The sequence below is a fragment of the Pochonia chlamydosporia genome, assembly GCF_001653235.2.
Source record: "Pochonia chlamydosporia 170 chromosome Unknown PCv3seq00010, whole genome shotgun sequence".
In the NCBI taxonomy this organism is placed as follows: Eukaryota; Fungi; Ascomycota; class Sordariomycetes; order Hypocreales; family Clavicipitaceae; genus Pochonia; species Pochonia chlamydosporia.
In genome coordinates this window covers 301550-328920 of record NW_019154045.1, presented here as the reverse complement: position 1 = coordinate 328920, position 27371 = coordinate 301550, and the positions used below count along the sequence as shown (strand labels likewise).

At 49.9% G+C, this 27371-nt stretch overlaps 11 protein-coding genes across 11 annotated transcripts; 5 read left to right on the top strand and 6 right to left on the bottom strand.

Annotated features, from left to right (window-relative positions):
* Positions 1 to 784: 784 nt before the first annotated feature.
* On the top strand, positions 785 to 1270 carry VFPPC_18268 (hypothetical protein; the record flags this gene model as incomplete). The annotated part of the gene is made up of 1 exon (XM_022429910.1): positions 785 to 1270. The coding sequence occupies one exon, from the start codon at positions 785 to 787 to the stop codon at positions 1268 to 1270; it is 486 nt and encodes a 161-aa protein (XP_022285092.1).
* A 2149-nt stretch (positions 1271 to 3419) lies between these two features.
* On the bottom strand, positions 3420 to 4493 carry VFPPC_10268 (2-hydroxyacid dehydrogenase; the record flags this gene model as incomplete). Its single annotated transcript, XM_018288665.1, has 2 exons — positions 3420 to 4343; positions 4392 to 4493. The coding sequence occupies 2 exons, from the start codon at positions 4491 to 4493 to the stop codon at positions 3420 to 3422; spliced, it is 1026 nt and encodes a 341-aa protein (XP_018137295.1).
* A 1452-nt stretch (positions 4494 to 5945) lies between these two features.
* Positions 5946 to 7385, top strand: VFPPC_10270 (hypothetical protein; the record flags this gene model as incomplete). The annotated part of the gene is made up of 1 exon (XM_018288667.1): positions 5946 to 7385. One exon carries the CDS (start codon positions 5946 to 5948, stop codon positions 7383 to 7385), a length of 1440 nt encoding a protein of 479 aa, XP_018137297.1.
* Positions 7386 to 7514: 129 nt separating this feature from the next.
* On the bottom strand, positions 7515 to 8944 carry VFPPC_16898 (ribosome biogenesis protein SSF1; the record flags this gene model as incomplete). The annotated part of the gene is made up of 2 exons (XM_018294651.1): positions 7515 to 8453; positions 8513 to 8944. 2 exons carry the CDS (start codon positions 8942 to 8944, stop codon positions 7515 to 7517), a joined length of 1371 nt encoding a protein of 456 aa, XP_018137298.1.
* Positions 8945 to 9253: 309 nt separating this feature from the next.
* Positions 9254 to 10744, top strand: VFPPC_10271 (ATP-dependent rRNA helicase RRP3; the record flags this gene model as incomplete). Its single annotated transcript, XM_018288668.1, has 2 exons — positions 9254 to 9439; positions 9494 to 10744. 2 exons carry the CDS (start codon positions 9254 to 9256, stop codon positions 10742 to 10744), a joined length of 1437 nt encoding a protein of 478 aa, XP_018137299.1.
* Positions 10745 to 11160: 416 nt separating this feature from the next.
* VFPPC_14742 (hypothetical protein) lies at positions 11161 to 17851 on the bottom strand (the record flags this gene model as incomplete). Its single annotated transcript, XM_018292510.1, has 4 exons — positions 11161 to 13369; positions 13421 to 17664; positions 17721 to 17795; positions 17831 to 17851. 4 exons carry the CDS (start codon positions 17849 to 17851, stop codon positions 11161 to 11163), a joined length of 6549 nt encoding a protein of 2182 aa, XP_018137300.1.
* Positions 17852 to 18532: 681 nt separating this feature from the next.
* Positions 18533 to 20848, top strand: VFPPC_10272 (clathrin-coated vesiclec protein; the record flags this gene model as incomplete). Its single annotated transcript, XM_018288669.1, has 5 exons — positions 18533 to 18555; positions 18609 to 18735; positions 18783 to 18913; positions 18980 to 20237; positions 20306 to 20848. 5 exons carry the CDS (start codon positions 18533 to 18535, stop codon positions 20846 to 20848), a joined length of 2082 nt encoding a protein of 693 aa, XP_018137301.1.
* A 568-nt stretch (positions 20849 to 21416) lies between these two features.
* Positions 21417 to 22626, top strand: VFPPC_10273 (ATP binding protein; the record flags this gene model as incomplete). The annotated part of the gene is made up of 2 exons (XM_018288670.1): positions 21417 to 21474; positions 21536 to 22626. The coding sequence occupies 2 exons, from the start codon at positions 21417 to 21419 to the stop codon at positions 22624 to 22626; spliced, it is 1149 nt and encodes a 382-aa protein (XP_018137302.1).
* A 223-nt stretch (positions 22627 to 22849) lies between these two features.
* Positions 22850 to 23133, bottom strand: VFPPC_16899 (DNA directed RNA polymerase domain-containing protein; the record flags this gene model as incomplete). Its single annotated transcript, XM_018294652.1, has 2 exons — positions 22850 to 22874; positions 22937 to 23133. 2 exons carry the CDS (start codon positions 23131 to 23133, stop codon positions 22850 to 22852), a joined length of 222 nt encoding a protein of 73 aa, XP_018137303.1.
* Positions 23134 to 24053: 920 nt separating this feature from the next.
* VFPPC_14743 (hypothetical protein) lies at positions 24054 to 24764 on the bottom strand (the record flags this gene model as incomplete). The annotated part of the gene is made up of 1 exon (XM_018292511.1): positions 24054 to 24764. The coding sequence occupies one exon, from the start codon at positions 24762 to 24764 to the stop codon at positions 24054 to 24056; it is 711 nt and encodes a 236-aa protein (XP_018137304.1).
* A 593-nt stretch (positions 24765 to 25357) lies between these two features.
* Positions 25358 to 26947, bottom strand: VFPPC_10274 (thiol protease; the record flags this gene model as incomplete). Its single annotated transcript, XM_018288671.1, has 1 exon — positions 25358 to 26947. The coding sequence occupies one exon, from the start codon at positions 26945 to 26947 to the stop codon at positions 25358 to 25360; it is 1590 nt and encodes a 529-aa protein (XP_018137305.1).
* Between the last annotated feature and the right edge of the window lie 424 nt (positions 26948 to 27371).

Here is a 27371-nt window from a genome sequence, read left to right as displayed (position 1 = left end):
ATCACACTGAACCTTGGGGGTCTGCCATCCGTTTCCGTGGAGAGAACTGGCTATTTCTACATGTCGACAAGATAGAACACCCTGGCCCTTTTTTTTTCCTTCGCCAAAGTCCCTTTCGAATTTACCTTTCATTGAAGTTCCGTGCCGTCGAACGGGTAATACTCTGCCGTGTCACCTTATACTCACCTCGGAACTCAGCTCGCATTAGCCCTTTATTGCGTTGTGTTTGTCTCAGTCGAAACTACCGTACTACCGAGTAGCAAAAGAAGGCTTTAGAAACGACAATGGTGTCTGTTGGTTCTTTTCATTCCAAGTCGGGCTCATCGTCGAGTCAATTGGAGACGGGCGATGCTCACGTATGTCACATTTGTCTAAAGCAATTCAGTCGAAGTAAGTTTCCATTCAAACCGGAATATCCTTGACACCGTTAAACCTCGGGCACTGGATCTGAGGGCTAATATGTGCGTCTGCTTTTTTTTTTTGGAAAACAGGGGACCTGAGAGAGCGCCATAGACGACGATGCGAGAAATCAATTGGAAAAATTATACCCACCAAGAAGCGGTCCTGTGAGAGATGCATTTCTTTCAAGGTCAAATGCGACTATGAGAAACCGTCTTGTAGGTTCAACCTTGCCATACCAATCGGCCTTGGAATATAATAAAGCGGCCAATGCCCTAACACTTTGTCCTAGGCAGCAGATGCTTGAATCGATCTGTGCCTTGCGAGTACAAATTGGAACCCAGAGTTAAAATGCCGGTCAACCCAGCGTTTGGATTAGGCACAAATGCTGCATTCTCAGGATCAATGGACGTCTTTTCCCTACAACGGTCAGGCGGCAGCAGACGTGGATCACATGGATCAGTACCTTGGCTCGATGCCCATGGGAGCCCAAGACATGGGGTTGGACTTTGCTTCATCGTCGATATCCAACGATACGTTGGTTGGACAAGGGTTCTACACTGGCAACGAGTACTACCAGCATTCGTCGCACTCGTCGCACTCGCACCACGAAAGTAGCAGCAACGGGCATAGCTCACCATGGGACGCCACGACAGTGTGGTCTGATGGACCATCAAGTGTACCTGATCCCGTGATGCTCGATGAACTGGCCATGGATTCAACGTGGACGCAGAATATGTTCGATCCGTCAATCTGCATGGATGCGTATGGGGAGCACAACATGACATATTACAACCAAGGTGTGCAGCCAGCGCAGCAGTATGGGCGTTCGGGCAAGTCTCATGGCAGGCCGACTTCGATATCGTATTGAGCGTTACACCGAGCGAGCCTGCCAAGAATGCACTATTGTCACTCGGGTCTCGAGTCTCGACGCGAAAGACATGCAGCCCCGGTGCCTTCTGCTTGAGGCAAGTAGAAGTGGGTGACCTGCTCAGCCGATTTGAGGATTTGTCCAGAAAATGGCCATGAGTTGAGGGACAGTTTGCCGTTTTTATCCTCCAGAGAGAGTTGAGCTCTGCGGACCGGGTTACCCAGGACAACAAAAAAAAAAAAACAAAAAAGACAAGACAAAGCGAGTAAACCAAAAGAGAACAGAAAAGGCAGACCGCCTTGCCGCAATCTCGATCGATCCGTTCAACCTTCGAACCTGGTTGTGCAGTGCAGCGCAGGCGAGCCAAGATGCTAGATCTCGGTAGTTGATGTGGGAACAGGGATGAAGAGACACCGGCTGGTCTTGGAGGTTGAAACTAGCCATGGTGCGGTCTTGGCTTCGAAATAAGGATTATGTGGAGGCGGCTACTTTGTAGAGCAAGGTCTGGATGCTTGCACTCATATTTCCTTCTTGTCGTTTTCAGAGCTCATTCTTTTGGTGTACTGGGTCAAGGTTACGCTGCATGATGGTTGCTGTTTTACTCTAACCTTTTCGTTATTGGGTTCCACTGATGCAATTATTTGGAATAGCGGCGATCTTTGAGTCTTTATGTTTGGCGGAAATTACGGAATATGTTCAAGGTCATGTTTAGCGCAAGACCCTCCTCAGGGCTGGAGTCGCATTTTACGCAGTCATTTGATGATGTTTGTCTTGGAGATACGGACTAAAAAAAAGCGGACAGATGGATCAACAGTACAGAAAAATGATAGAATGGGATACGGCCAATAGACAGGACTAGAGTAGACAAATGGATCGTTACGCTCAATTGAGGAGTTGCTGATGAAGGTTTTTTGTTTAATCCACTTTCCCCCGTACAGAAAGATAAAAACGTGCTTAGAGTGAGAGTTGACTATAACAGATGCTCGAATTATACGTGAATTGACACGGGAAGTAGTCTAGCTACAATGAGTCTGCGTCTGCACTCTGACGTTACACCACTGTGTTCATTACTTTGGCATATCCGAGTTGCTCCTTGGATAGAGCTTAGAGTGACAGACATTGTGAATTATTCCAAAATAGAAGCAGATTTGATGCTGCGTCTTCATCCCGACTCCATGACCGGCCAGCATGATGAAACAGACGCCGTCTCAAAAGCCAGTGGAACAGTATGCGACGCAAAGTTGGAACAACACGACGAGTGAGTACCCACTGACTACGGCGAGTAAATCAAACATTACGCGTAAAACGGCCACGCGAGACGAAAGTCATGTACGTGATCGTCTAGCACTTCAAACGCCGCCGCGCTTGAAAACAACCAGGTACTCTGCCCCATCGCCAACCTTGGATCCGCCTTCTCTACTCAACACACTGACCTGAAGCGATTCGACCGGCGAGTCGAATCACTGACTCAGTTGCTACTCACTCCTGTAACCGCGGCGGACCGGACCGGGACCCATTCTTATGCGGTTGGAGGGCGTAGACCGTGCTCTGTGCTCGCGTCGGCGTCTGTCCATCCCACCGTTCAGGTAGATGGAAAGTATGTGATGCTCTTTTGAAACTGGACAGAAGGCGAAGGTGTGCCAAGCGGGCCGCTGCCGAGCATAAACGCCACGGCAGACTGATGACTTGCGGCTGTTGGGGCGTGAGAGGTGATTGTGAGACCCGGGCTGTGTACGCGGTTCTGTCATTTTGACGATATGGTTTGAAGATGTGGTTGTCTGATGTGGCTGGGATGGTGAAACGGTTTGAATAGCTGTTTGTGTGTGGACTTTGACGTTTCCAACGGGTTAAGACATGGTAGCACTGGGCGGTATGTCACCCTGCGTGATGGACATATAACACGTTTGCGCCAGTTTTCAATCATCAAGCGTGTGATGTAATTTCTGCTCTCTACTCAACTCACAGTTGTTGCTGCCGTCAGTTATGCATGTTTGTGTCTAAGCGGTTTTGTCTACTAGCCAGAGTGATAGATGACACCCACGTAGCTCACCCAAGCAGCTTCAACTCTGTCTCAAGTATGTATTGTATTGTAGTTGACACGCATAGATTCTCAGTTCGCCTCAACATGTACTCTTCGAACGTAATACAACTACGCTACCTTGTGATCAATCTCATTCACAGGCGCAACCGGCCTCCCCGTCCGAAAAAAGGCCCTCAAATTCTCCAAACACTCCTTCTCTCCTCTTCTAAACGCCTCGGTAGTCACGGCCCCCATGTGCGGCTGGCAAATGACCTTGTCACTTGTGCGAAAGTACTCATTCATACCGGGCTCATCAACAAACACATCCAGTCCCGCACGGGTAATCTTTCCACTTTCCAAGCCCGCAATCAGTGCGTCTTCGTCGATGATGGCCCCGCGGGCGGTGTTGACGATGAAGGCCCCATCCTTCATTTGGCTGATTTGCTTGTGTGAGATGAGATTGGTGGTTTCCTTTGTGAGGGGGCAGTTGATGGAGACGACGTCTGACTCGGCGAGAAGTTTCTCGAGGGTAGGACAGTACGTGGCGCTGTATTTCGCTTCGTCTGAGGGTGATAGTCGTTTTCGGTTGTAGTACTTGATGCGCATGTTGAAGACGGACGCTTTGCGGGCGAGGTATTTCCCAATGCTGCCCATGCCAATGATTCCAAGGGTGGTGTTGGACGGATCTTTACTGGGCACGAGGCCGGCCTTCCAGGTTCCTGACCTGGCGCCTCTTTCTGCACGGTAAGAATCTCGAAGGACAGCAAGAGTGAGAAACATGGCCATGTCGGCGGTTGCTTCGGCCACTGCGTCTAGTGTGTTGCAGAACCAGATGCCGTTGCGCGTCATCCAGTCTACGGCAAATTCGTTGTATCCCGCCGATGCAGAGGCGATGATTTTGCACCCAGGGACTAATGGACCCAGGAGCTGTTCGTCAAAGGGTTCGAATTCTGTGGTTCCGACGCGGATGATGAAGGCGTCTATGGGACCATTCTGGGCGATATCTTGGGGTAGTTTTACGAGCGCTTCCTGGCGGTTTTGCGCGTCGAGAACCTATTCATGTCAGAATGGGTGTAAGTTTGAGAGGTAAGTGAGATGTACTGAGTACTCGAACTCTTGCTGGTATTCGGCAACGAAATCGTCAATGTGGTAGTCCCGAGAGCCCATGATGACGAGCCTCGGCTTTTTGGTGGGAGCGACCATTGTGCTTATTTGGGCAGCGGGTCACGCACGATTAAGACAGATACTTGTGGATGGTATTTGAGATTCGGGAAAGTTAATTGAGGAGTTGAGGTGAAGTTGTGATTATTGCCGAGACGTGGGGAAGATGACTTACGCCCTCCGTATCGGCCATGGCTTGTTCGGTGATGTGGAGACTGATTCCGTTTGAGGAGGCTAAGATTGTCGTCTACCAAAGATGGAGATTTGGAAAGCATGAGAGTCGACATTGTTCATGGTTGTAAATTTGTAGGGATGTAATTCTCATGCTGGATAAGAGGTTCAATTGAGTATTGCCCTTCTTTGGAGCATGTCACCGTTGAGCGTTTAATGGACTGCGGAGTTACCTGGTACAAAATTGGTTCATCACTCATTGGAAATGTGCACTAGTTGCATTGGTTACATACGTATATGGGCAGTTATATTGTCGAGTGAATATTTCTGGACGAATCACGGATCTATCCGGCTTCACGCAACTTACAATGCGGCCTCATGTCGGGTTAGACCCGGGTGCACTTGGTCGATTGACGATGACTCAGACAGCAATGAAAGTTGAATGAATGAAAGGTTTAGAGCTGGAATTGTATCAAAAGCCAGCCATGAATACAAGAGCCGGCCTGGGTAAAGCGGCGATGCCAGGGCACAATGCGCAACAGAGAACGGCCAAAGCTCGTCTTGTGCTGGCCGCAAGTCCAAGGACACTGTAGTTGTGCAGAACCAATGGAAAAGAGATGAATGTATTAACATCACCAACTTGGCATGACCTTGCTTGGTCTGTTCCGTACCGCACACCGTCTAAATGTGCCGGCCAACACAACTCACTTCGGAGTCGGTCCGTGGCCCGGAGAATGGCTCCATAAGGGTGTACCGAGTAATGAAGTCATACTATCCAGTTGGCATTGATACTAAGGGTTATGAGATGACAAGCAGAGTTGCATTGGTGTATAGTTGCAATAGCAGATAGCTTCCACAATCAACATTCTCGGTTGGTAGGCATTTCCACCACAACATTAACCTATTATTCGAGCAGCACTTATCTCTGATAACAATCCCGTCAGCTTAATACGGAGTACCTGTCTGTCATCTCCGAGTTATCTAGTATCCACCACATCATCACGCGCCCGCATTCTCCACATCATATCGGTCTTGAGCCGGGCCAACCCGAAATCGGTCGTGAAATCGGAGCCTCGTTACGTACAAGAACATCATGAGCCGAGACGCTGTGAATACTGTATCTTCGGTTTCACCCGAGTATATAATTTGAGACTACCGTGATTCGTATTGTGTGTGTCGTTTTATTCCTACAACTTGCCATCGCAAATGGTGACATATACCCAGTTGCGCTCACTTACATCAACCCTCCAACCATATCAGAAGCCCGTAATATTTCAGGCCATAAATACCAAACACTAATTCTATACTACACATCTGGTAACCATGTCCCATCATGCATCCACCACATCCACGTCTACTCAAGACGCGTTTGCCGACCCAAACGACCTTCGAACCGCCTTCACACTCGCCATGTCGTCCATGTACAAGTCTGAGGTCCCTCTTTACGGAGATCTCGTACGCATAGTCTCAGATGTAAACCAAAAGACACTCACGTCCAGCTTAGAACCAAATGTCTTATCAATGCGTTACGGCGACGCACTAGGTCCGTCGTCAAGAGTCGATATCGAGCGCCACGGTGCTATTCGCCTCGGCACCGCCCAGGAACTACACACCATCAGACGCATCTTTGCTGTAATCGGCTTATATCCAGTAGGATACTACGACCTCACACCAGCTGGACTGCCCATGCATGCCACTTGCTTCAGACCCAAGACAAGAGAGTCCCTTCGCAAGAACCCCTTTCGAGTATTCACCTCGGTTCTCAGACCGGAACTTATAAAAGACGCTGCTGCCAAAACTCTTGCGCTGGAGTTACTCTCAAAACGCAACATATTCACACCAGAAGTCATGTCCCTTCTTGAGAAAGCCGATTCTCAAGGTGGTCGACTCACAGTCCCCCAAGGCGAACGCTTCATCGCCGCAGCAATGAACACGTTTAAATGGCACGGCACAGCAGCGTCCTCCTACCAAGACTACATGACCCTCAAGGCGGAGCATCCTATCCTGGCGGATATTGCGTGTTTTCGCTCCGCACACATAAACCACCTTACACCACGCACATTAGACATCATATCTGCACAGGACACCATGAAACTGGAAGGACTGAAAGTGAAGGAGAGAATTGAAGGACCTCCAGCAAGGAAATGCCCCATCTTATTACGCCAAACGAGCTTTTTGGCTATCGAAGAATCGATAAAGTTCGTTACAACAGAGACGGCGTCTAGGATGGTACATGGTTCCCATAGAGCTCGCTTTGGAGAGATTGAAGAACGAGGTGCGGCAGTTACACCCAAAGGAAGAAAACTGTACGATGCGTTGCTCAAAGAAGCAATGGCTGCTGCGAGAATGTCACCACAGGTTTCGGCAGAAGTGCTAGATGACTCTGTGGCGAGAGCATTTGAGAAATACCCCGATACGTGGGATGAGATGCGGAGACAAGGCTTGGTGTATTTCTCGTATCGCGGTTTAAAGACGTCAAAAATGGCAAAGACGACGTACACCATGGAGGAACTGGTGGAAGAAGGAGTCGTTGAAGCCATACCCCTTACGTATGAGGATTTCTTGCCGCTATCTGCCGCGGGAATCTTCCAGTCTAATCTTGGGAACAAGGCGGCGCAGGCGCTGGATGCTGAGGGAGACGTGGATGGGATGCAGGCCGCGCTGGGTGTTGAGCTGAGTGATTCGGATGATTTGTATCGGTGTATACGGGATACTAGTATTGAAGAGTGTGCGGCGCAGCTTGGTATCACGATTTCGGGGTGAGGGAACGAGTGTACTTGTCAGTTGTTAGGTACTCGAATATGTAATGAAGTCACATTGTCATGAGGACATCAAGATGTAGAAACCATGGTTGGCAGCATGTTACACTATCATTCAGCCAAACATGTACAATTACTCCCGTCCAATTTCCTCCCTTTCATCCTCCCACTCTCCATCCTCTTCCATCTGTTCATTGGCCATGAATTCAGCATCCCCTGCCAAGCCCTCACTATCAAAATCATCAAAATCGACATCACTGTAATTCTCTTCCTCGTCATCATCGTCATCCTCACCATCGCCAGACTTCTTCTTTCTAGCCTCCTTCTCTGCCTTCTTTCTCTCAACATTAGCCTTTTGCTCCTTTTTCCGTGCTTCCTTTTCTTGTCTTCTCTTTTCCCACCGCTTTTCCAGTTCTTTAATCTCCTCGCGGCTCTTGCGTACGTACTCGTGCCACATGACCTTGCCGGAGCAAAGACCCTCCTCGACCTTGGTTAGTCGTAGGCGCATGCGCGGTCCGAGTTCGACGAGTTTGACTGCTCTTCGCTCAACGTTTTCTGCCTCCTCTTCGGGCTCTTCGCCATTTTCTTCAGCCGCTAGTCGTGCCTTTGTTGACATTACTCGTCGCGGAGCATTATCGACCACTTCAACCTCGGCGTCTGTGTCCATTTCACTGCCACTCGTAGCGTCTGTCATGTAGCCATCTCCAGCTTCACCTCCAATCATGTAGTCGGCAATGTCCTCGAGCTTTCCGAGGTTGGGCATCCGTCCTTGCCTACTTGACTTGGTCGCCATCAACTTTTCCGCTGCTTTGATTCGCCGTAGAGGTTTTGACACGGTGGTGGACTTTGTGGTAATGGCGTAATGTCTGAAATTGACAATGAATGTGCCGTCATCTTCTGCGGATTGCTCGCGATTCAGGAGAAGCACTCGTCGGATGGTCTTGAGAGGTGTTTGCTGAGGATTAATCGGAGGGAATAGTGACTGGAATACGGTGGTTGCCAAAGATTCGAGATGTTTCGGGACCTTGGACTTGGAGTCGGCACCGGGAGTAGTGAAGTTGTTCATGACCAGCTTTCAAACATGTTAACAGCCTTTCGGTCTAGTAAATTGCCAAGCACAGGGGATCTTACCAAAGGAGGAGTCAGGAATTCCTTGCCGCCGCCTCTCGGGTGCTTCTGAACTCTCTGTACATCTTTGCAAAGCGAATACTTCTCGACCCGGAAATGCATCGTCGGACCTCGTGGCGCCAGAGCCATTCTCAAGTTTGTGTTGCCGCTCTCTGACCGCGAAAACAACATAAGATGTGTCACACCAAGAGGACCGCACATGACGACGTAATCCTTCAACTTGTTTCCTCTTCGCTCCTTCAACCTACTGGCCGTGCCGGGCTCCATGACCTTGCGCACATCCGTAGCCAGCTGACTGATGCTGGAACCGACTTCACCTGCTCCGATACGGATGACCATGCTCTTGGGGTCGCGAGCCGTCGCATGACCGGCAGAAGCCGTCTCGGGATTGTTGGCACCCACATGAGTTCTCTTTTTTGTTCTTCTCCTCGCCATGATGAATGGATTGTGTTGAAGTGTGGAATTGATGAGTCAATGCCCAACTCGAGATAGATTGAAGGAAATAATGGAAGATGAGCTAATGGTAGAAAAAAAAAAGGCAAGTGGGGCATCGCTCTCGATAAAGTTCCGACTTGGGCGGTGGCCAATCCGGATCTGCGATAAGCATTCGCCCCGCCAAAATTTTCTTGACCATCAAACTCACACCAACAACAAATTGTCTATTTACTGTCAATCATCTGCAACTGAATAATCTCCAGACCTCCAAGCCCTCGCTCTTCAGTGATCATCAGCACATCAATCACAATGGGCGACGTCAAGCGAAGAAAAGTCTCACACGGTGCGCAGAAGAAGCGCCCTGTACTGCAGAGCAGCCCTCCACCCGCTCCTTCGTCTGAGCCATCAGCATCCAGCGATGAAGAGGAATCCGCAACTCTCGACGGAGCAGCTGTAGAAGAATCCAGCACAAGGCCCAAAACCTTCAAAGACCTGGTAAGCATACATGACACATGAATTTTCAGGGAGACCACCTACTCATCGACACAGGGAATCGTCGATTCATTATGCGAAGCCTGCGAATCCCTCAACTATAAATACCCAACACCGATCCAAGAAAAGTCCATCCCAGTCGCCTTGACGAATCGCGACATTATCGGTCTTGCTGAAACTGGTAGCGGAAAGACCGCCGCCTTTGCCCTGCCAATTCTTCAAGCTCTGCTCGAGAAGCCACAGCCGCTGTTTGGCCTCGTCCTCGCCCCGACTCGAGAACTTGCCCACCAGATCGGCCAGGCCTTCGAAGCTCTCGGTGCCTTGATATCACTACGATGTGCCGTCATTGTTGGTGGCTTGGACATGGTTCCTCAAGCAGTTGCGCTTGGAAAGAAGCCGCACATTATTGTAGCTACTCCAGGACGACTGGTAGACCACCTGGAAAAGACAAAGGGGTTTTCGCTGCGCACGCTCAAATACCTGGTCATGGACGAGGCCGATCGTCTGCTAGATATGGATTTCGGCCCTGCCATCGACAAGCTGCTCAAGTTCATCCCCCGCGAAAGAAGAACATACCTCTTCTCTGCGACACTCAGCTCCAAAGTCGAAAGTCTGCAGCGAGCCAGTTTACGAGACCCCGTTCGCGTCAGCATCAGCAGCAACAAGTACCAGACTGTTTCGACTCTCCTGCAACATCTCCTCTTTATCCCGCAGACCCGCAAAGACACCTACCTGATATACCTGGTCAACGAATTCGCCGGCAAGTCCACCATCATCTTCACCCGCACCGTCTGGGAAACACAACGAGTGGCCATCCTCCTCCGCACCCTTGGCTTCGGCGCCATCCCTCTCCACGGCCAACTCTCACAATCTGCCCGTCTCGGCGCCCTCAACAAATTCCGCTCCGGATCCCGCGACATTCTCGTCGCCACTGACGTCGCAGCCCGTGGTCTGGATATCCCCAAGGTCGACGTCGTTCTCAACTACGACCTGCCGCAAGACTCGAAAACGTACATCCACAGAGTCGGTCGTACGGCACGAGCCGGCAAGTCCGGTATTGCCTTGAGTTTCACGACGCAATATGACCTCGAAATATTCCAGCGCATTGAGGCGGCACTAGGCAAGAAACTGGACCCCTACCCCAGTGAGAAGGAGGAAGTCATGGCGTTTCAAGCTCGTGTTGAAGAGGCACAGAGGCATGCGAGAATAGAAATGAAGGCCTTGTCGGAGAGGAGGGATAGACATGGTAAGAAAGGAAAGGGGGATAAGAAGAGGCGACGTGACGACATGGACAAGGAGGAAGGTTAGAGTGTTATTAAATTCTAACCTGTTACGTTACGTATTGTCTCTGTCTATATGGGGACATTGCTCACAACTGTTCCAGTGTCATGTCTACAGGAGTCTATACGGGGACATACAAAGACAGAAGCTCGTGTTTTTGCTTTATCAATGTTGCAGATATACCCGGATGATTGATTACGTCAGAATGAAGAAAGTTGTCCGAAATAGACAGGATCACGTCTTTCAGCCCCTACACGGATGAATGAAATAGCATCACCTCATTCAAAAGTAATTCGTGTAATTCATTATACAATATATCGAATCGATACGCCCGCAACGCCGTTGTTGTCCAATCCAAATGTAAAAATACATGCCATACCCTGGCATAGCGTCTGTATGTGCGTACCCATCCTTTATGCCCAGTCCATTGAATACCCAACGCCTCATTCCTCTTCTTCTTCCGCTTCTTCCTCACCTTCCTCATCATCACCTTCTTCACCGTCTTCTTCTTCTTCTTCGTCTTCGTCTTCGTCTACTTCCTCCTCCTCTCCGTCGCCTTCTTCCTCAGCATCCTCCTCTAGCTCCTCTTCACCTTCTTCCTCGACTTCTTCCTCGCCTTCTTCCTCGCCTTCTTCCTCACCCTCTTCCACACCTTCTTCCACACCTTCTTCCTCACCTTCTTCCTCACCTTCCTCCTCACCCTCCTCAACTTCTGCTCCATCGTCTTCCTCAGCCTCTTCGTCACCTTCTTCGCCGTCCTCCACTTCTGCCATCTCTGTATCCTCATTTCCTTCCAGCTCTTCTTCCTCTTCGTCCTCAACCTCTTCTTCGGCTTCTTCTCCATCCACTTCCTCCTCATCATGCTCATCTTCATCGCCCGCCTCCTCGTCTTCCTCCTCCACCTCTCCCTCGGCCTCCTCGTCTCCTTCCCCTACTTCATCCTCCGCCTCTACATCCTCTTCATGCAGCCCCTCTTCATCTTCGACGCCTTCTTCATCGTCCCCTTCTTCTGCATCCTCGCTATCTGCCTCATCGCCGCTTGATTCGGATCTGCGAAGATTGGGGAACAGTAGTCCAGGTGGTACGTCGTCATCATAGCCTTCCGGAACATCACTGAGGTCGCTTTCGTCGTCAGCTGAGTCATGAATACTGTCAGCGTGATCGTCCATTCTTGTGTCGTCATGCTCATCGTCATCGACCACTTCGTCATTGTCATCTGCGTCCCTCATCTCATCATCAATATCTTCGCCAGCTTCTCGTCGTACTTGGGCATCAGGTCCGTCATCTTCATCGTCACTATGGAGGTTGCTTCCGGCGCGAGCTGGCGTCTGACTGCCACGCTTTGTACTGGACATACTTCCTACACGGCTCTTAGTCGTAGCAGACTTCGGTGCCTCCATAGCACGCATGACAGCTTGCTCGGCCTTGCGCAGAATCTCCGGTCGACGAACTCCCGCTAGTCTCCTGGCACGCGGAATAGCCTCTGCTTTGTCTGTTTCCATTGGTGTGGCTGATCCAGCTGCGCTGTCACCGCCGCTTGGTGGGTTGAGCAAATTGCTTAGTGAACTCTTTGGTTTCGATTCGGCCTGAGCTACGGCTTCCAAATGAGCTGCTACTTCCTTTGCGTGATTGCGTTCCTCAATGATCTTGCCTGGCTCCAACCCTGGTAGCGTCCCGGCAACATCTACATAGATTGTAGTGTAACAGTCATTGATGAGATCATCAATAGGCGCGACCTTCATCAAGTTGCCATTGAGCTTCTTTGCTTCAATGGCCTCCTTCATGCATTCAAAGGCAGTATTTGGCGCCCCGTCACCACCAGCCCAATCAGTGATTCGCTCACTCATGATTTCAAACTCTTCGTTGGACATGTGCTTGAAAGCTTCGTCGGTGGTAACCGGAACATTATAAGCCGCACGTAGAAGTTTTACGTACGCAGTGCAGCTATATTGCCACAGATCTGCAAAGTGGTAAAAGTCTGCGCCCTTCTTGCGGAGGCGCCTCAAAAGCAGCTCCAAATTTGTTCGGTCGGACATGATAACCAGAAGCTTGGTCATAAACCGAACATATTGCTCAGTAAAGACGTGATGGCGACCAGGGCGCTCAGCATCACATTTCCACACATTCATCACCATGGTTTTGGTGAACATGTTCTCTTTGAGTATAGCAAATGCAGCCTTGGCTTCCACTGTGCCATCGCTGTCTTTGCCAATGTTCTTTTCGTCAAAGAGAATTTTGGCGTGGCGCATGACAATTCGGTGTTGCCAGTTGGACTTATCCTTTTCACGAAGCTTAGTCAAGTTACGAATAATATACTCTTCCCAGTCTTCTGGTTCGGAGAAAGACGCAAAATGGTCATCCGGCTTTGCGGCGATGCCAAATGGTTGCTCTGCGAGGAGTGATGCAGCATCGGCTGCAGGCATATCGCCTCGCATCACAAGTTTGTGCAGAATAGAAACTAGCTTGTAATGCGGTTCCAAAATCGGGTCGCTGTTCTTCGACCTTCTTGAATTTTGTGCCACTTCGATGGATAATTTAAGCGTATCCAGCAGCTTCGTCATCGTAATGCGAGATTTTTTATCGCTGCTGTCAAGGCTATCCTCGGGTGCCTGATACATTTTCCAAAGACACTTTCCAAGCATGTACGGATTCCTATTTCACGTTAGTCGTCTCAGCTGCGTATGCGATCTCAGAGCTACGTACTTCCAGTTACGTGGGTTCCTTGCCATTGCCTTTCGGAACAGCCCGGCGGCGAATTTCCACAATTTGTATTTTGACATCTGATCGTGAAGAATCTTTTTGAAAGTCCCGGAACCCCCGTCCTCGATGAAGAATCGTTCCTGGTCGGAGTGCTGGAAAGGCTCCATGGCGAAAGGCTCTCGACTCGATGAGTATAATCTCATGCCAAATTTGTGATACAAGTCATGGAGCGGGTCGGTATCGCTGGCGGTTACCCTCTGGTGTCGAGAATGGGATAAAGCCAGCGTATAACAGTGTATCGCGTTTCGTTGGAACTTCACCAACTCTGATCGATCCTTATTCATTTTGTCTGCCGTCCACAAGACAGACTCATCTAGCTCATAGTCGAAGCATTCTGCTAGTCGGAACCAGGCATCCCATCGATCAGCAGTGAATTGCAATTGTAGCCTTAAGAACGTGGCCCCGATACGGAGATCGTCGGTTGCACCGGGAGTCTGACGACGATTCAAATCCACGCCCTTGAATTTGGTCAGAGCGATCATTCCCAGCAAGAAGAACCAACCATGTCGAGCTAGTGCCGCTTCTGGAATATTGACCGTCACAGCATCCACGAATACATTGCCAGCGAGAGCCTGATATAACCTCAGCGGATGAATTGGTTTTTTCAACATTTCGGTAAAATTTCTCAGGTTGTGAATCATTTGCGGTGTCGACTTGGTCTGTCCAATTGTTTGCTGCATGTGTTCGATGGTGGTTTTCAGATCTGATTTCAACAAATCTTTCATCGTCATACGATTAGCAAGAATCATGATTTTCTCCACCAGCTGCATGGCTTGTCGCTTTTCGAGCTTCTCATATGGACAGCCGTGATCTTGCACTTCCCAGACACCGACACCAAGCTTCAAGCCATACAAGTCATACAGCACTTGCTCTAGGTGGTCCTCCCAGGTTTCAATCTTTTTCAGTCTAAGCAGTTCGATGCGCATGACTTTGAGGAATATCTTATTGGATGCTTTACAGAACTTGCGCAGGCCAATAACTCTATGAATGGCGGCAAGATAGTCCGACAAGTCGTTATCCGGAGCAATAGTCTCCTTCTGTGATAGTCCAGCTTTGAACAGCGTGAACAAAAGGCACCAGGTGCGGGACTGGATATCTCGCAGTTTGTTCATTAATGCCGAGAAGGTGCTGTTGTTTGTGCGCAGGCTGGTAATACCAAGCCGGGATTCGTCTTCGCACAGCGCTACAACGTGAAGGAATGAACAAAGTCTGGCGACAGTGGCGGAGCTCGACTTGAGATGGTCGTCGTCAACGATATCAAAGGCAGTATCGTCATTTAAGGACATGGTCAGAGCCTGTATAATAAGTTCATCCAGCGACTTCAAAGTTCGCATAAACAAGTGCTTCCTTGAATCTTCCGGCATCTTGCTATATGCCTCTCCTTCCAAATCATTGACAACCATGTCAATACTTTTTAGGAGACACGAGAATCGCTTGGTAGGATAGTTAATGGCTTCGTACGCGTCGCCCAACCGGGACCACAAGAAGAGACGCAACTCGGTACTACTGCTGATGAGAAACTTCCACAAGTCCTTCATGCTCTGGTTGGCATTTTCAGACAATGGCTTTCCTTTGGCAATTGGTTCTTGAGACATTGACGCTTCACCGCCATCTCCCCTTTTGTCATGTTTTTCGCTCCGCTGCTCTTCATCAACCTCATCCTGAGCAGTCCTCCTGCGGTCATCATTCTCTTTGTCCATCTTGTTTTCATCGTCAGCTTCGAGATGATTTGCCTCTCCAACGGGGTTCTTCGGGTCATTCACTTGTTCCTCAGTTGGGCCATTGTGATCTTCCAAGACATGAACGGACGCTGGGTTGAGGACAGGTTCAAGTGTGTCAATGACTGCGATGGGGTCCTTCATCTCGTCCTGGAACAAACCTAGGAAGAAGTCCATTGTGTTCAGTTTCGACAGTTCTCGGTCTGCAGCGGCTGGAGAGATGACAGGCATAACAACGTTGTTCGGTAGATTGATTTCCTCCACTTTTTCAGCGGCCAGGAAGTCACGAAGAGAGGTCCACAACAGTAGGATATGCTCTCTCACCGGGTTCTCGGTTAAAGAGGAGACCATTACCGACGCCCAGATGAATCTGACGCAAAGAGCATCGTTCTGAGGCAAGTCCTGTAGTTGAACATAAGTTGACATGGCATTTAGCCACCTGTCTAACCGATACTTTGTTTCCATTCGCGTCGCATAGTCCACAGCGCTGCTGGGGTTGGTGATTCTTTCATAGATGTCAATGTGTAACTCGAAGATCATAGGGAGAATAGACTTCAGTCCGTCCAGCTCCTCTTCCGAAACCATTGGTCTGCTCAAGCTGTCGGTGATTCGAGTATACAAGATTGTATCGATTCTGTTGAGCATCTGCACGACGGCAACTTTCATAGTATCTGACCATTTGAAAGCAGTGTAGCTTTCACTGATGGCGCGGACCCATTCGAAAGCAACATCATCACTGGACATCCATTCCATACCGTTTATTACCATTTCTGAAAATTTTCTGAGGCCTTTGGCTTCATCAAATAGAGGGATGTGATCATGGTCTTGCGAGCCTGATTTAGCATGTTCCAAGAATGAAGAAAGACCCAAAGTGGCTTGCTCATTCTTATTTAAGAGGACTCGTGCGACATCTTCGCTGAAAGGTGAGATCACACTTTGCAAGTCTTTGGCGCATTTGTGAGTCAGCTTTCTCGGCCTATCTTCCGTAGAGCAAGAGTCTAAGAGTTCTTGCAAGCAGTCGAGTGTTGGGCGGTGCTCAACACCCATATTCTCCAGGATGTTCTTTGTGAGCTGGAATAAATTCCGATCTGCTTCTTGATATGGCTGAATTTGAGCGGATACCAGGCCATTGGGATCCGTCATTTCTTCAGTAAGCGTCGCTTCTGTGCGGCGCCGGACACGTTTGCTTCTCTTCTCGGCCGCATTCTCGTCGTCTGCACCCTCAGGCAAGCCTGCCACCGATTGCGACCTCTTTCGCGTTGAGACCGAGGCCGATCTCTCTTTTAGGTCTTGATCGTGTTCCTTTGGCGGTTCCTTTGTGGCACTCGAAACAGTTTCTTCCTTCGTCTCCGGTTTGGGCTTGGTGCTTGCTCTGGACCCTTGCCGGGTTGATCTGCGTACGATTTGCGGCTCCTCAACCGTTTGCTTGACTTTCTCATCTGTCTTGTGTTTGTGTTCCACGGCAGGTTCCGGCTTTGGTTCGGGCACAGGTACGGTTTTAGTTTCGGCTTCGACAACCTCAGTCATCTTGGTATCTTCCAGAGTGGCGTCTAAAACTGAGCGGCACGCCTTCAAAGCCCCCTTCGTATCTTGAATGCACTTCATCAGCTCTATGCCAAGCTCCGACCATGTTTTAACAGGCCCCACAGTACTCTCATCAACATTGGTAGGAGACAGTGCGTCTTCGCTTTCGCGGTCGTTCTGGTCTGGGTCGGCTTCGGGGCTTGACGGTGGAGGAGTCAAAATGGTTGCAGGATCTGGCAGGAATGGAATTGGGTCTAAATGGCGCTTTAACAGGGCTGGCATCTGTCTCTTGAGCCAGGGTGCCATTATGGGGTGTGAAAGTGCCATATCGTCATCAAGAACTTGCAGATAGTCCTTGAGTTGTTGGCCAGCGAAGCCTTCCGCAAGAGATGGGGGATTTACTTCGGCGACGGCAGGATCATCGTCCAGTTCAACAGCAGACTCAAGACAATATCGTTTGATGCGACCAGAATTCATAGCGCCGGCGAAACGGGCCATCTTCCTCCACAGTTCAGGGTCTGACGGGTCCTGGTCGAGGGCCGCAGTCCAGTTGTCAATAACTTTGCCGCCGTCGTCGGTTCCGTACTTGATGCGTAGTTTCTTGCTCCATTCGGGGTCTAATTTGCACTTGTCTTTTAATTTGTCCAAAAAGAACTGGCCGTAGTTTTTGTATGACATATACAGGGCTTGGGCGAGGCTTGCTGCGACTCCATCTGCTCCCCCAGCATCCATGCCCAAGGTGGATGAAAAGGAGTCGACAGCAGAGGCTTCCGGTCGGCCATCGGCTTGGCGTTCTGCGCGTTCGTAGTCGGTCTTTGCTTCTCGATAATCGAATATTTCGCACTCGAACAGCTCCTGATATGCTGCATCAGCGGCATCCCTGGACTTGATGCCTTGGGCGTGAAGCTTGAGAGCGGCCTGAAACTTTTGGAGAGCTTTATCGACCTGCTAGAGGGTAAGAATACATAATTGGAATGGTGTGAGGGCATCATGCGACTGACATGCAGCTCCTTAGTGGTGTCAATCTGCTCATCCTCGTTTTCCTCGGGCTCGAGGTTGATCGCCTGGAAGGCGGGCTTTAGGGACTGGTTAGCGCAAGCTTGCTTGCAACGAGATCAGATCTACTTGCCATTGTCGCGGTGCTGTGTCCGAGGATGTGATGTCGCCGTCATTCGAGATGAATTCAGATGCGGTGCGATGGAGTCATTCCTTGGGGGTGGTGTGAATGGTGGTGCAGTATCTCGAGCTTGGCGATCAAAAATGCTTAATTGACGACTGGTGCTGTCGCGTCGCGCCTGCTCAATCACTGACAGACCGGACCTGCCTGTGCCAACATTGAATCCCTGTCAAAGTTCAAAGTGTCTGGTTTGACTAGCGTGTGGCGTTCCCTGCAGCTTGCTATGGCTGAATTGGATGCTGTGGCTTGACTCCTCACTTTACGGAACCACGTGTGAATGTGGCGCGGTTCAGGGCGAGAGAGGCTTATTGACTTCGTGTGGGGCTAAAATGTGGGCAGGTGAACATTCAATGCTCTCCTTCATTGGCGGCTCAGAGCTCCCAGAGACTGGACAGATCAATCTTGAATCATCCTGGACTTGTCCCTTTTCTTCCCAGGTACGGACGCAACAGAGTGCTACCGCAAGCGTCGCGACATTCTCCCCATAATCGCTTGATATAACTAGATTCGATTTCAGTATTGACAGCCAGGGGGAGGAGATACGCCGCGATTGGTGAATCCCAACCTGCCTCCCGACTCGGCTCACCAGCCAACAATAACCGCCTACCTCGAGCTTTCAAGGAGCTTCCTGTCGCCATGGTCGCCCCCGCCGTGCCAGAGTACGAACTAAATCATGCCTGCCGAATCATCACAAATACTAAATTTATTACAGACTTACCGAGGAGGTCCTCCACGAGTCGATTGACGCCAGAACCGAATCACTGGTTGCGCTGCGCGAGCTTGGTCCACCCGACCTGGTCCATCTCCTAAAGCAAGGCGTGCGAAATTCGGGAAAGCAGGTATGTTGTGTATGCGAGTAGAAATTGTTAGTGTCTAACGTGTCTAGACCGGCCTCTACCATCATGTTACTGGTGTCGATGCGTCATCATCTGCCAGTCTTGCCGCATATATCAACACTCTCACCTACAAGGACAACGGTCCCAATGCCACCTCCAAGATTGTAGAAGGCGTATACTGGTACGCTTAACCCTACTGCGAGCCGTACGTTTATCTAATCGGCTAACCATTTACAATTTTTCATAGCTGTTACAATGCGTTTTCTCGACTTGATATGCGCGTACACGTATCGATTCCCGGTACCGTCGAGAGCTACTGCGTCGACGAGCGAGGCGAGAAGCGAAAGGCATCTGATGAGTTGTGGCTTGAGACATATCTCTGCAGCGTCTTGAGGGCGTATTCATACGCCGATGATGGCAGCGGCGACACCATCCGCAAGATCGTGGGCGTCAGGAGATTTAACCCCGTCACGAATACAGAGACAGAACAGAGATTCCTCAATGCCGCCGAACAACTCTTCTTTCGAGGCTGGCAGCTTGGGTCCGACTCGGTCGTTCAAGTTCCCACCAATGTTTCCAATCACCTCACAACCGGGCTTCTGAAATATCTCGAGACAACAGGTCGCTATGCATCAGGCATTAACCTCTTCGAAAAGCTACGTACACAGAGCATCGAGGTCTCATCGCTATTGTCAAGGGTCATGTTTATGGGTAATGAGGAAGTTTCCGGCGTCAAAAATTTGTACCAGTCGCTACAGGAGACCCCGATGGACTATGTCATGCTCGATGCACAGGCAGAATTCCTGCTCAAGAAGGCTCAGACTGCGGAAACACCAGAGGCAAGAGAAGAGAGATTGAAGATGGCTCTGGGCTGTGCAGACCGTAGCACCATTGCCGCGCCCAGTGAGTTTGGTACATGGGCACGTCTAGCCCAAGTCTATGTTGCCATGGAAGATTGGGAAAACGCACTCACCACGTTGAACTCATGCCCCATGTTTACATATCAGGACAAGGACACGCCCATTATGCCTGAGCCAAGAGACGTACATTTGCCAACCCTTCCCGAGACGCGACTTGATGAAATCGACAGCGAGCCGGAATCCAGATTCTCAGAGCAAGTTGACAGCAGTCTGCTTGGGCTGCGGGCTGCGGGTTATCGGGGCACCTTTAAGCAGGCGTATAGTATTCTAACGGAAATGACTGCCAAAATTGGCTGGGATCAGTTGTTGAAGATTCGAAGTAATGTGTTTGTCATGGAAGATGAGTACCGCACGGAGAAGCAAGAGGCATCACAACCTGGCCCTTCGAAGCGAAACGCCAGTCTCGACGGCCTCCGAGGTACTCCGGATCCTACAACGAATGGAGAAGACGAGTCGGAGAATGGGGATGCTGAAAAGCCAGCTGCAAATGGGGAGGAGACAGCCGACACCAATGGCCACGGCAACAGCGTTGAGAAACCATCTCACACTATTGACCCAAACCAGGTCAAGGCTGAATCTGATAGCGTAAGTTTACCCCAATAAGTTGATGCTTTCTAGTTGGGGAAAATCAGTCGATTAACATTTTGGCGCAGAGCACACAGAATGACGAGCACCTGTCGAAGCTGAACACGAAGCGTCTCTGCGAGAGATGGCTTGACAGCTTGTTTATGGTACTGTACGAGGACCTGCGAGTGTACACCATCTGGCGGACGCAGATGGCCCAATATCGAGCCCAGCAAATGCAGTATAAGAAATCTGCAGAGGAATGGGAGATTTTGGGAGGACTCGCCGAGCGTCTGCAACATCTTGAAGAAGCCGTCGAAGCCTACCGAGCGTGTCTTTCGCTGCGATTCAGCCCCAAGTCTCTGGCAGGCGTGCTTCGTGTTTTCGAGAAGACCAAGAGTACCAGGGACACGGTAGCGGCAGTTATCAGACTGGTAACTTGGCAGTACCGCTGGTACAGCGAGTTTAGTCCAGAGCTGCTGCATACAATTCGAACACTGATTGAGGATGAAGGGGCCGTCAAGGTCAGGAGCATTATTCAGGCGACCAGTCTTCCTCAAAACGTGCTGGATTTGACGCACCACTACGCGGCATTGTGTGCTACGTTCCGAAGCAGCGGGACCGATGGCTAAGTCGACGGTTTGAGTAAAGTTGGGCGACCATGTAGAGTGCATTAGGATGGGATGAGAAGGGCGTCAAACCGAGCAGTTATTGATAATTTAATGTCATTTGCAGAGGCCAATGACCAAAGTAATTACTATTTGATACTATGGCTTTGTAGGGCATAGAGGCGTCAATCGGAGGCAGCCGACGGGGGTTTAATATATGTCGTCGCCAGACTATATATGCATTTGCGCAATTGATGGTTGTAGAGCGAAACACATGCCGCAAACATCTGTGGCGTCCGACTTATTACATGGGCATGCATGAGACTGTGATATTTTAGGTTTGATGTCTGCAAGAGGTTCCAGTCAGTTGCTGCTGGTGGCGGGGTGCTCAGTCACTGCGGGGCATCGGCTCCAGCAATTCAAGAGTGATGTCAAAATTTGTAACCTCCAGCACCTTGGAGCATCAGCCCAGACTTTCTACCACCAGACCATTTCCCATCAAGTTTCTCTTTACTCGTAACCGCATCCGCAGGCCCAAGACTCGCCGCTTCATTCACACTCTAGTCACTGTCGCTAGTGAGCCGTCTCGATCATGGCTTCTTCAGGCGATGCGTCGCCACCCGTTGCCATAGTTTGCGTCGGCATGGCAGGTACGGATAAGAGCTTCTCACCTTGACGCAGAACACCAACTAATCCTAACATGACTCCCAGGCTCTGGCAAAACAACCTTTATGCAACGCATCAACGCCCACCTTCATAGCAAAGACCAGCCTCCATATGTAATCAACCTCGATCCGGCCGTCCTCAACGTGCCCTTCGATCCGAATATCGACATCCGCGACTCGGTAAACTACGAAGAGGTCATGAAGCAGTACAACCTAGGTCCTAACGGAGGCATCCTCACATCACTCAACTTGTTTGCCACAAAAGTCGATCAGATTGTCAATCTTCTGGAGAAAAGAGCGAAGCCCGATGCCGAGAAACCCGATCGCAAACCTATTGACAGAATCATCGTCGACACTCCTGGTCAAATCGAGGCGTTTGTGTGGTCTGCCTCAGGAACCATTCTGCTAGAGTCGCTGGCGTCCTCGTTCCCTACGGTGATTGCCTACGTTATCGACACACCGAGAACAGCGTCAACATCTACATTCATGTCAAATATGCTCTACGCCTGCTCCATCTTGTACAAAACCAAGCTACCCATGATTCTCGTCTTCAACAAGACCGACGTCAAGGACGCAGCGTTCGCAAAAGAATGGATGACAGATTTCGAGGCCTTCCAAGAAGCCCTTCGCCAGGACGAGGAGTCAGACGCGTTAGGCGGCTTGGAAGGCGGTGGACACGGTGGAAGCGGATACATGGGCAGTTTGCTCAACTCAATGAGCTTGATGCTTGAGGAGTTTTACTCGCACTTGAGCATGGTGGGAGTCAGCTCGAGAGTGGGCACGGGGGTGGACGAGTTCTTCGAAGCCGTGGAAGAGAAGAAGCAGGAGTTTATACGCGACTACCTGCCTGAACTTGAGAGGCGGCGTCAAGAACGGGAAGAGCAAAAGAAGAAGTCGCGTGACAAGGAGCTGGACAAGATGATGTCGGACATGTCTGTTGCGCCGGGGCAAGCGCCGCAGCAAAGCGGCACTGGGAACGAGTCGGATGTGGAGGTGGCAAGCGACGATGACGAGGACTCGGATGAAGAAGCCGCCAAGGAGGGCCTACAAGAGCGGTATCAAGCAGCGATGGGAGACAATGAAGACTCCATCCTAGCAGATGCCAGCTTTGCCAAATATCTCCACAAACAACGGTAGTTTCAACTACCGGCATATAGAATTACGAGTAACTTCCACAAATCTGGACACGGAGTTTCGGTTAGGATAGATTTTGCTTTAAAACATTTGATACCAGACACCACTGCTACTCTCTTTCTTGTGACAACCCGTCTAGCGCACGCTCTTGATGCCCATTTTCTATCCATAACTCCAAACACCATAAATCATGACTTTGCCTTCTTCTCATCGTCCTTCTCGCGACTTATCGGGCTTCAAACTGCACCATTCTGCGACTTGTCAGCGTTGTTCTCCTCCCAAAAAGTTGCGCATCTGCGCTCAACTGACATACCGCTTTGTTCTCTCCTTGTACAGCACCCTCCCCGCGCAGTGAGGGCACGCAACCAGCGCATCTTTGCCCAGGGAAACGTTCGATCCGCAGTCGCCGCAGATGTAGGTCATGACGGAGCGGGAGCTGTGGTCTTCGCGGGTGTTGCCGCGGACGGCGGTGCTCCCGGTGGTAGGGACTTGGTATTCCTCGCGGGGCATTTTGCTTGTGTGTCAGGATGGGAGTGCGTGTGAGGTTTTGCGATCTTGCTGCTGGATGATTGAGATTTTGTTGCTTGCTTCGAGATGGCTGGTGGGGACCAGAGTTTGTCAGGCAGAATTAGGCGGTGAGGGTGCTGGTCAGTGGCAATATGCTACTCAGAGGTGTGAAGGACTACCAATTGTTACGGGCATGGGTCATAGTATGTATTTTGGTGAAATGGAAAAGATCTATTTGGTGTGCTTTTTCATGGTCACTGATGTTGATCGAATTTTGTAACAAATGGCCGCATCGCCATGTCGTCACTGTCATCCTCGTCACTGCTGATTCCCTTGTGAATCACACCTTCACAGAAGGAGAAAGAAGCGAAACGCCGTAGTTGACGCCATGACTCGGTCCAGCACAATACTTGAATCATGGGAAATTAATGATCTCTGCGATTACAGCCTATTCGTGTCTCGCTTGCGACCTTTTAGCAAATGATGGGTTAAAAAAACGCTGCACGCTGAAGGATAGGCTGGCTGTAGGTTAGGTCCGTGTATTCTTTTCTTTGCCGGTGCATTTGAGCTCGTAATACACAACTTAACAGCAGGAAAACAAAGCACATATTCCAAAAGCTGGATCACCGAAGCTATTGCCCATGACGTACGAAATCATATCCGGTTGGTAAGAAGGCAGAATGGCAGAAACAAAATACTCAACAGACCAGTTCGAACTGAAGTCAACATTGGCATTGAAGGGTACATCCAGTACGAGTCTTCACCTGCGCAGAAAGCCAAGTGCTTTCGTAAGGACAACAAGTCACTATATCAAACAGCATGCTCTGACCAAAAAGCTAGATGAATAATTCTTCGCAAGATAAAAGTGCGTTGTCTTGTCCTCAGTCACTCACTTCATCAGTGAGACGGTAGCAATACAGCTATTAACCCTCCCCATCGAGAGTTAGGTCAGACTGTGTATCTGGCTCTGGTGAAGACTCATTGTCATCTGAGACACTGTCGGTATCGAAATCATCGTCCGCTATGTCTTCCATGTCCTCATCCTCACGGAACCTTTTCCTCCACTCATCGCATTCCACCATAATTCGCTTGCCTACGTCCCCTTCCCAGTTGGCCCTCAACCCCGCCCGTCGCAGCGACTTGATAATCTTGTCTGCTATAAGTTCACTCTTTCGTTTGGACTTTGTGAATGAACCGAAAGCGAGCGATAACCCCATGCCATCTACGGCAGCCTCCGTATCTTGCTCATGGAAGAATACGTACCCGTACGTATCATCATCATCGACGTCCTGTCCTATTTCGCTTATTCCACAACTCTGGCAGCATGTAAAGTTCATCTTTGCAATGATGCCGTGCCGACGTTCAAGGATTTCAAATGCCTTTGCTAATCTATCGCTTATTGTAGGACCAGGCGGCCACGACTGTTGGCGTTGCAGGTGAGCCGACCATTCTGCAGCCGTGACAGCTCGAATTCTTCTCTTAGCTTCATGGTTTGAAATGCTTTGTTCGTGTGAGACTACGTCAACTAAGCTCTCGACGATTTCGTCGGATGAGTAGAAGCCCGATCGGACCCGCCAGGATATAGATGCCTTGGCACTGTCAGTGAGCAACTCGTGTTCACTTCGTGCACTCATCTAGATGACGCTAGGTGTGCCTTTCGTAAGTTGCGACAGGCGATTTTTGTGATTCTTTATTGTAAACGGATGGTCGTTGTTGCGACCACAGCCTGTCTATTGAACATAACGCTGCGGCTGAGAGCTGTTGTCGTTGCCTGGCCTATCTCCAAACAACAGCTCAATGTTCCCAGGCATGAAAGTTGTGGAGGCTTCCTTTTCACCGTTTATTAGAACATGCATGACCAAAAGCAAGCTTTATTTTAAGGATGGGTTCTTGGGCAATCTCATAACGCTGAAGTCGGAGACGCGAGGTGCGCCGGCTCTTCCACGACGGCAAATGTGTCAATCCCGAGATATCCAACAAATTAGTAGTCGCCATACTGATGCGTCATGCCGATGCAAAAACATTGTGGAAAGGCGACAGTAGCATTTTGAACTTGACAGCACAAACTCATTGAGAATTAACTATGTTGGACAATCTTGTTTCACCTTTGCACCCAGACTTACTTTTGCTATCCTATGCCAACCGAGCATCAACGAGCGGAGTATCAGAAGTCCCCAAACGAGCGACATGACATTGCGGAAACTTCCAACGCGACTACCTCGCCGCCTCAAGAATGGTGGTTCGACTCCTTCGCAACACCCATGTACGCAAAACACTGCTTGAACGCCTCGGGCTCAATACCAAACAATCCACCCTGGTCAAGCATCGAGGCAAGATACCACATGGATGGGTCGACACGCTCCAGGAGTCCCGGATAGCTAGTTAAGCCAGCTGGTTCGGTGACTCCCCACGGGTTACGGATCATGATGTACTGCTTGTCGCCGTGCATGGTGTAGCCCAGGATGGAGTAGGCATGGTTAGCAACAATGTTGCTTCCCTTGAACAAGTGGCCGGTGGCATGAGTCCAGGCGACCATGGGGCTGATGGTCTTGAAGTTGGCGCAGTTGCTGCGGACGATGCCGAGCAAGTCGTGGTGCGAGTGCTTGTCAGTCTTGAAGTAATGCGGTTCACGGCCATTGATCTGTGCCATGGCCTTGACAGGATCACCGCTGTGTGTCTGTGTAATGTCTGGTCGCTGAGATGAATCACCCGTTATCCATTTGGTGAATGCCTTCTCATAGAGGGATGGCCAAATGTCTACTCCGTCGCTAGATCGGCAGTATAGCGGCTGGTTGTCAGAGTTGCTGATGGGAACTTCGTAATTCACCTCAACAGTCTCTGTGCGAGCGTTATTGTGACCTCCCTTGTCGTGGAACTTGATCGAGAGCTTCTTCTTCTCGCCCTTGTTCTCGTAGACCCTGGTTGCTCGGTTGATGGCAGAAGGATCAGACCAGACGACGGAGAAGAGCGCAGCAATCAGCCAGCTGTTGCTGGTACAACCCTGCGTGGGATCGTCAAAGGTGCGCATGGCATATCTCGGCTTGTCTTTGCCAATCTGGAACCTGATAAGTTCGCTCATCATTCTGTTGTTGACCTTTTCGAAGAATTCGTCGTACATGTCGCGCCAGGAGCTGTTTGGCGGCATCCAATGCCCCTTGGACGTTCTAAATGGACTAACAAGCTCGTTGATGGAGTGGGTTACCATCTTGTTGGAAATCGTTTTGCCCAAAGAGTGGGCATTGACAACAAGACAAAGCTTGCCGTTTTGCAGGCGTGCCATTTTAACACGCGCTTCACCCATATTCTTCAGTCCGATCTTCTCAAGATCCTTGAGCTCCTGAACAATTGAAAGATCAGGTGTCTCAAGATCGTGCTCCTTCAGAAGTTTGAGGTCCTTCTCATGCAGCTTTTCCGCCTTGTTCTCCTTTTCATTGAGTTGCAGCCCGGCGTATAGCACCGAGTGGTATTTCATATCAAACAGTTCATCGTAATCAGTCTGCAAAAGATGTGAAATAATTTGCGCCGCATTCATTGAGTGCTTTTCTATTTTCCTTCCGAGAAGAGCCTCCGCCAGGGCATATGGATTCACCACACCGACTCTTACATCCTTGGGAGGAGAGTCGGGGCGAATCTTTTCGCCTCCCATTGGCGGTGATTTCGAGCTCACTTCAACAAGGTCATCATAGTCAGTCTGTATGTTCTGGACACTTTCAGCGGTCTGGCCAAGAATAGCCTTGACAAGGGCAGCTGGATCGACAACAAGAAGTTTGGAGTCGTTGGATGCTGTGTCAGATGTCGAGAGCCGGATATCGCCCATATTGAAGTAGGTAATATATTGAATCTTAAAGTTATAAAATTGTCAGCCGTAGGTATCCTATTGATAAGTGACCAAAGGGTTGCAGAGTCAGGAGAAGAAACAATCCCCAAGACGAGATCTGTCGTAGAGATTTTATACTTGCTTGATTCATTTCATACCGTTGGCCGCGGTTCAATGTTGCCGATGAATTGCTCAGATGAAACGGGCTTATACGCCACGAACAGGATGAACCAGCAGTTTACTCGCAGTCAAACACGCTGCAAGGCATTGCACACCAATGGCCCGACGCTGTGTCTAATGAAACCATTATGACGATGGGATGAAGTCGAGTATGCGGTTTTCGGTACGCCATGCAGCAAGTATAGTTCAGCTCCTTTTATAGTAAGTAGAGTATATAGACTTTCAGTAACTATTTCTGAGAACT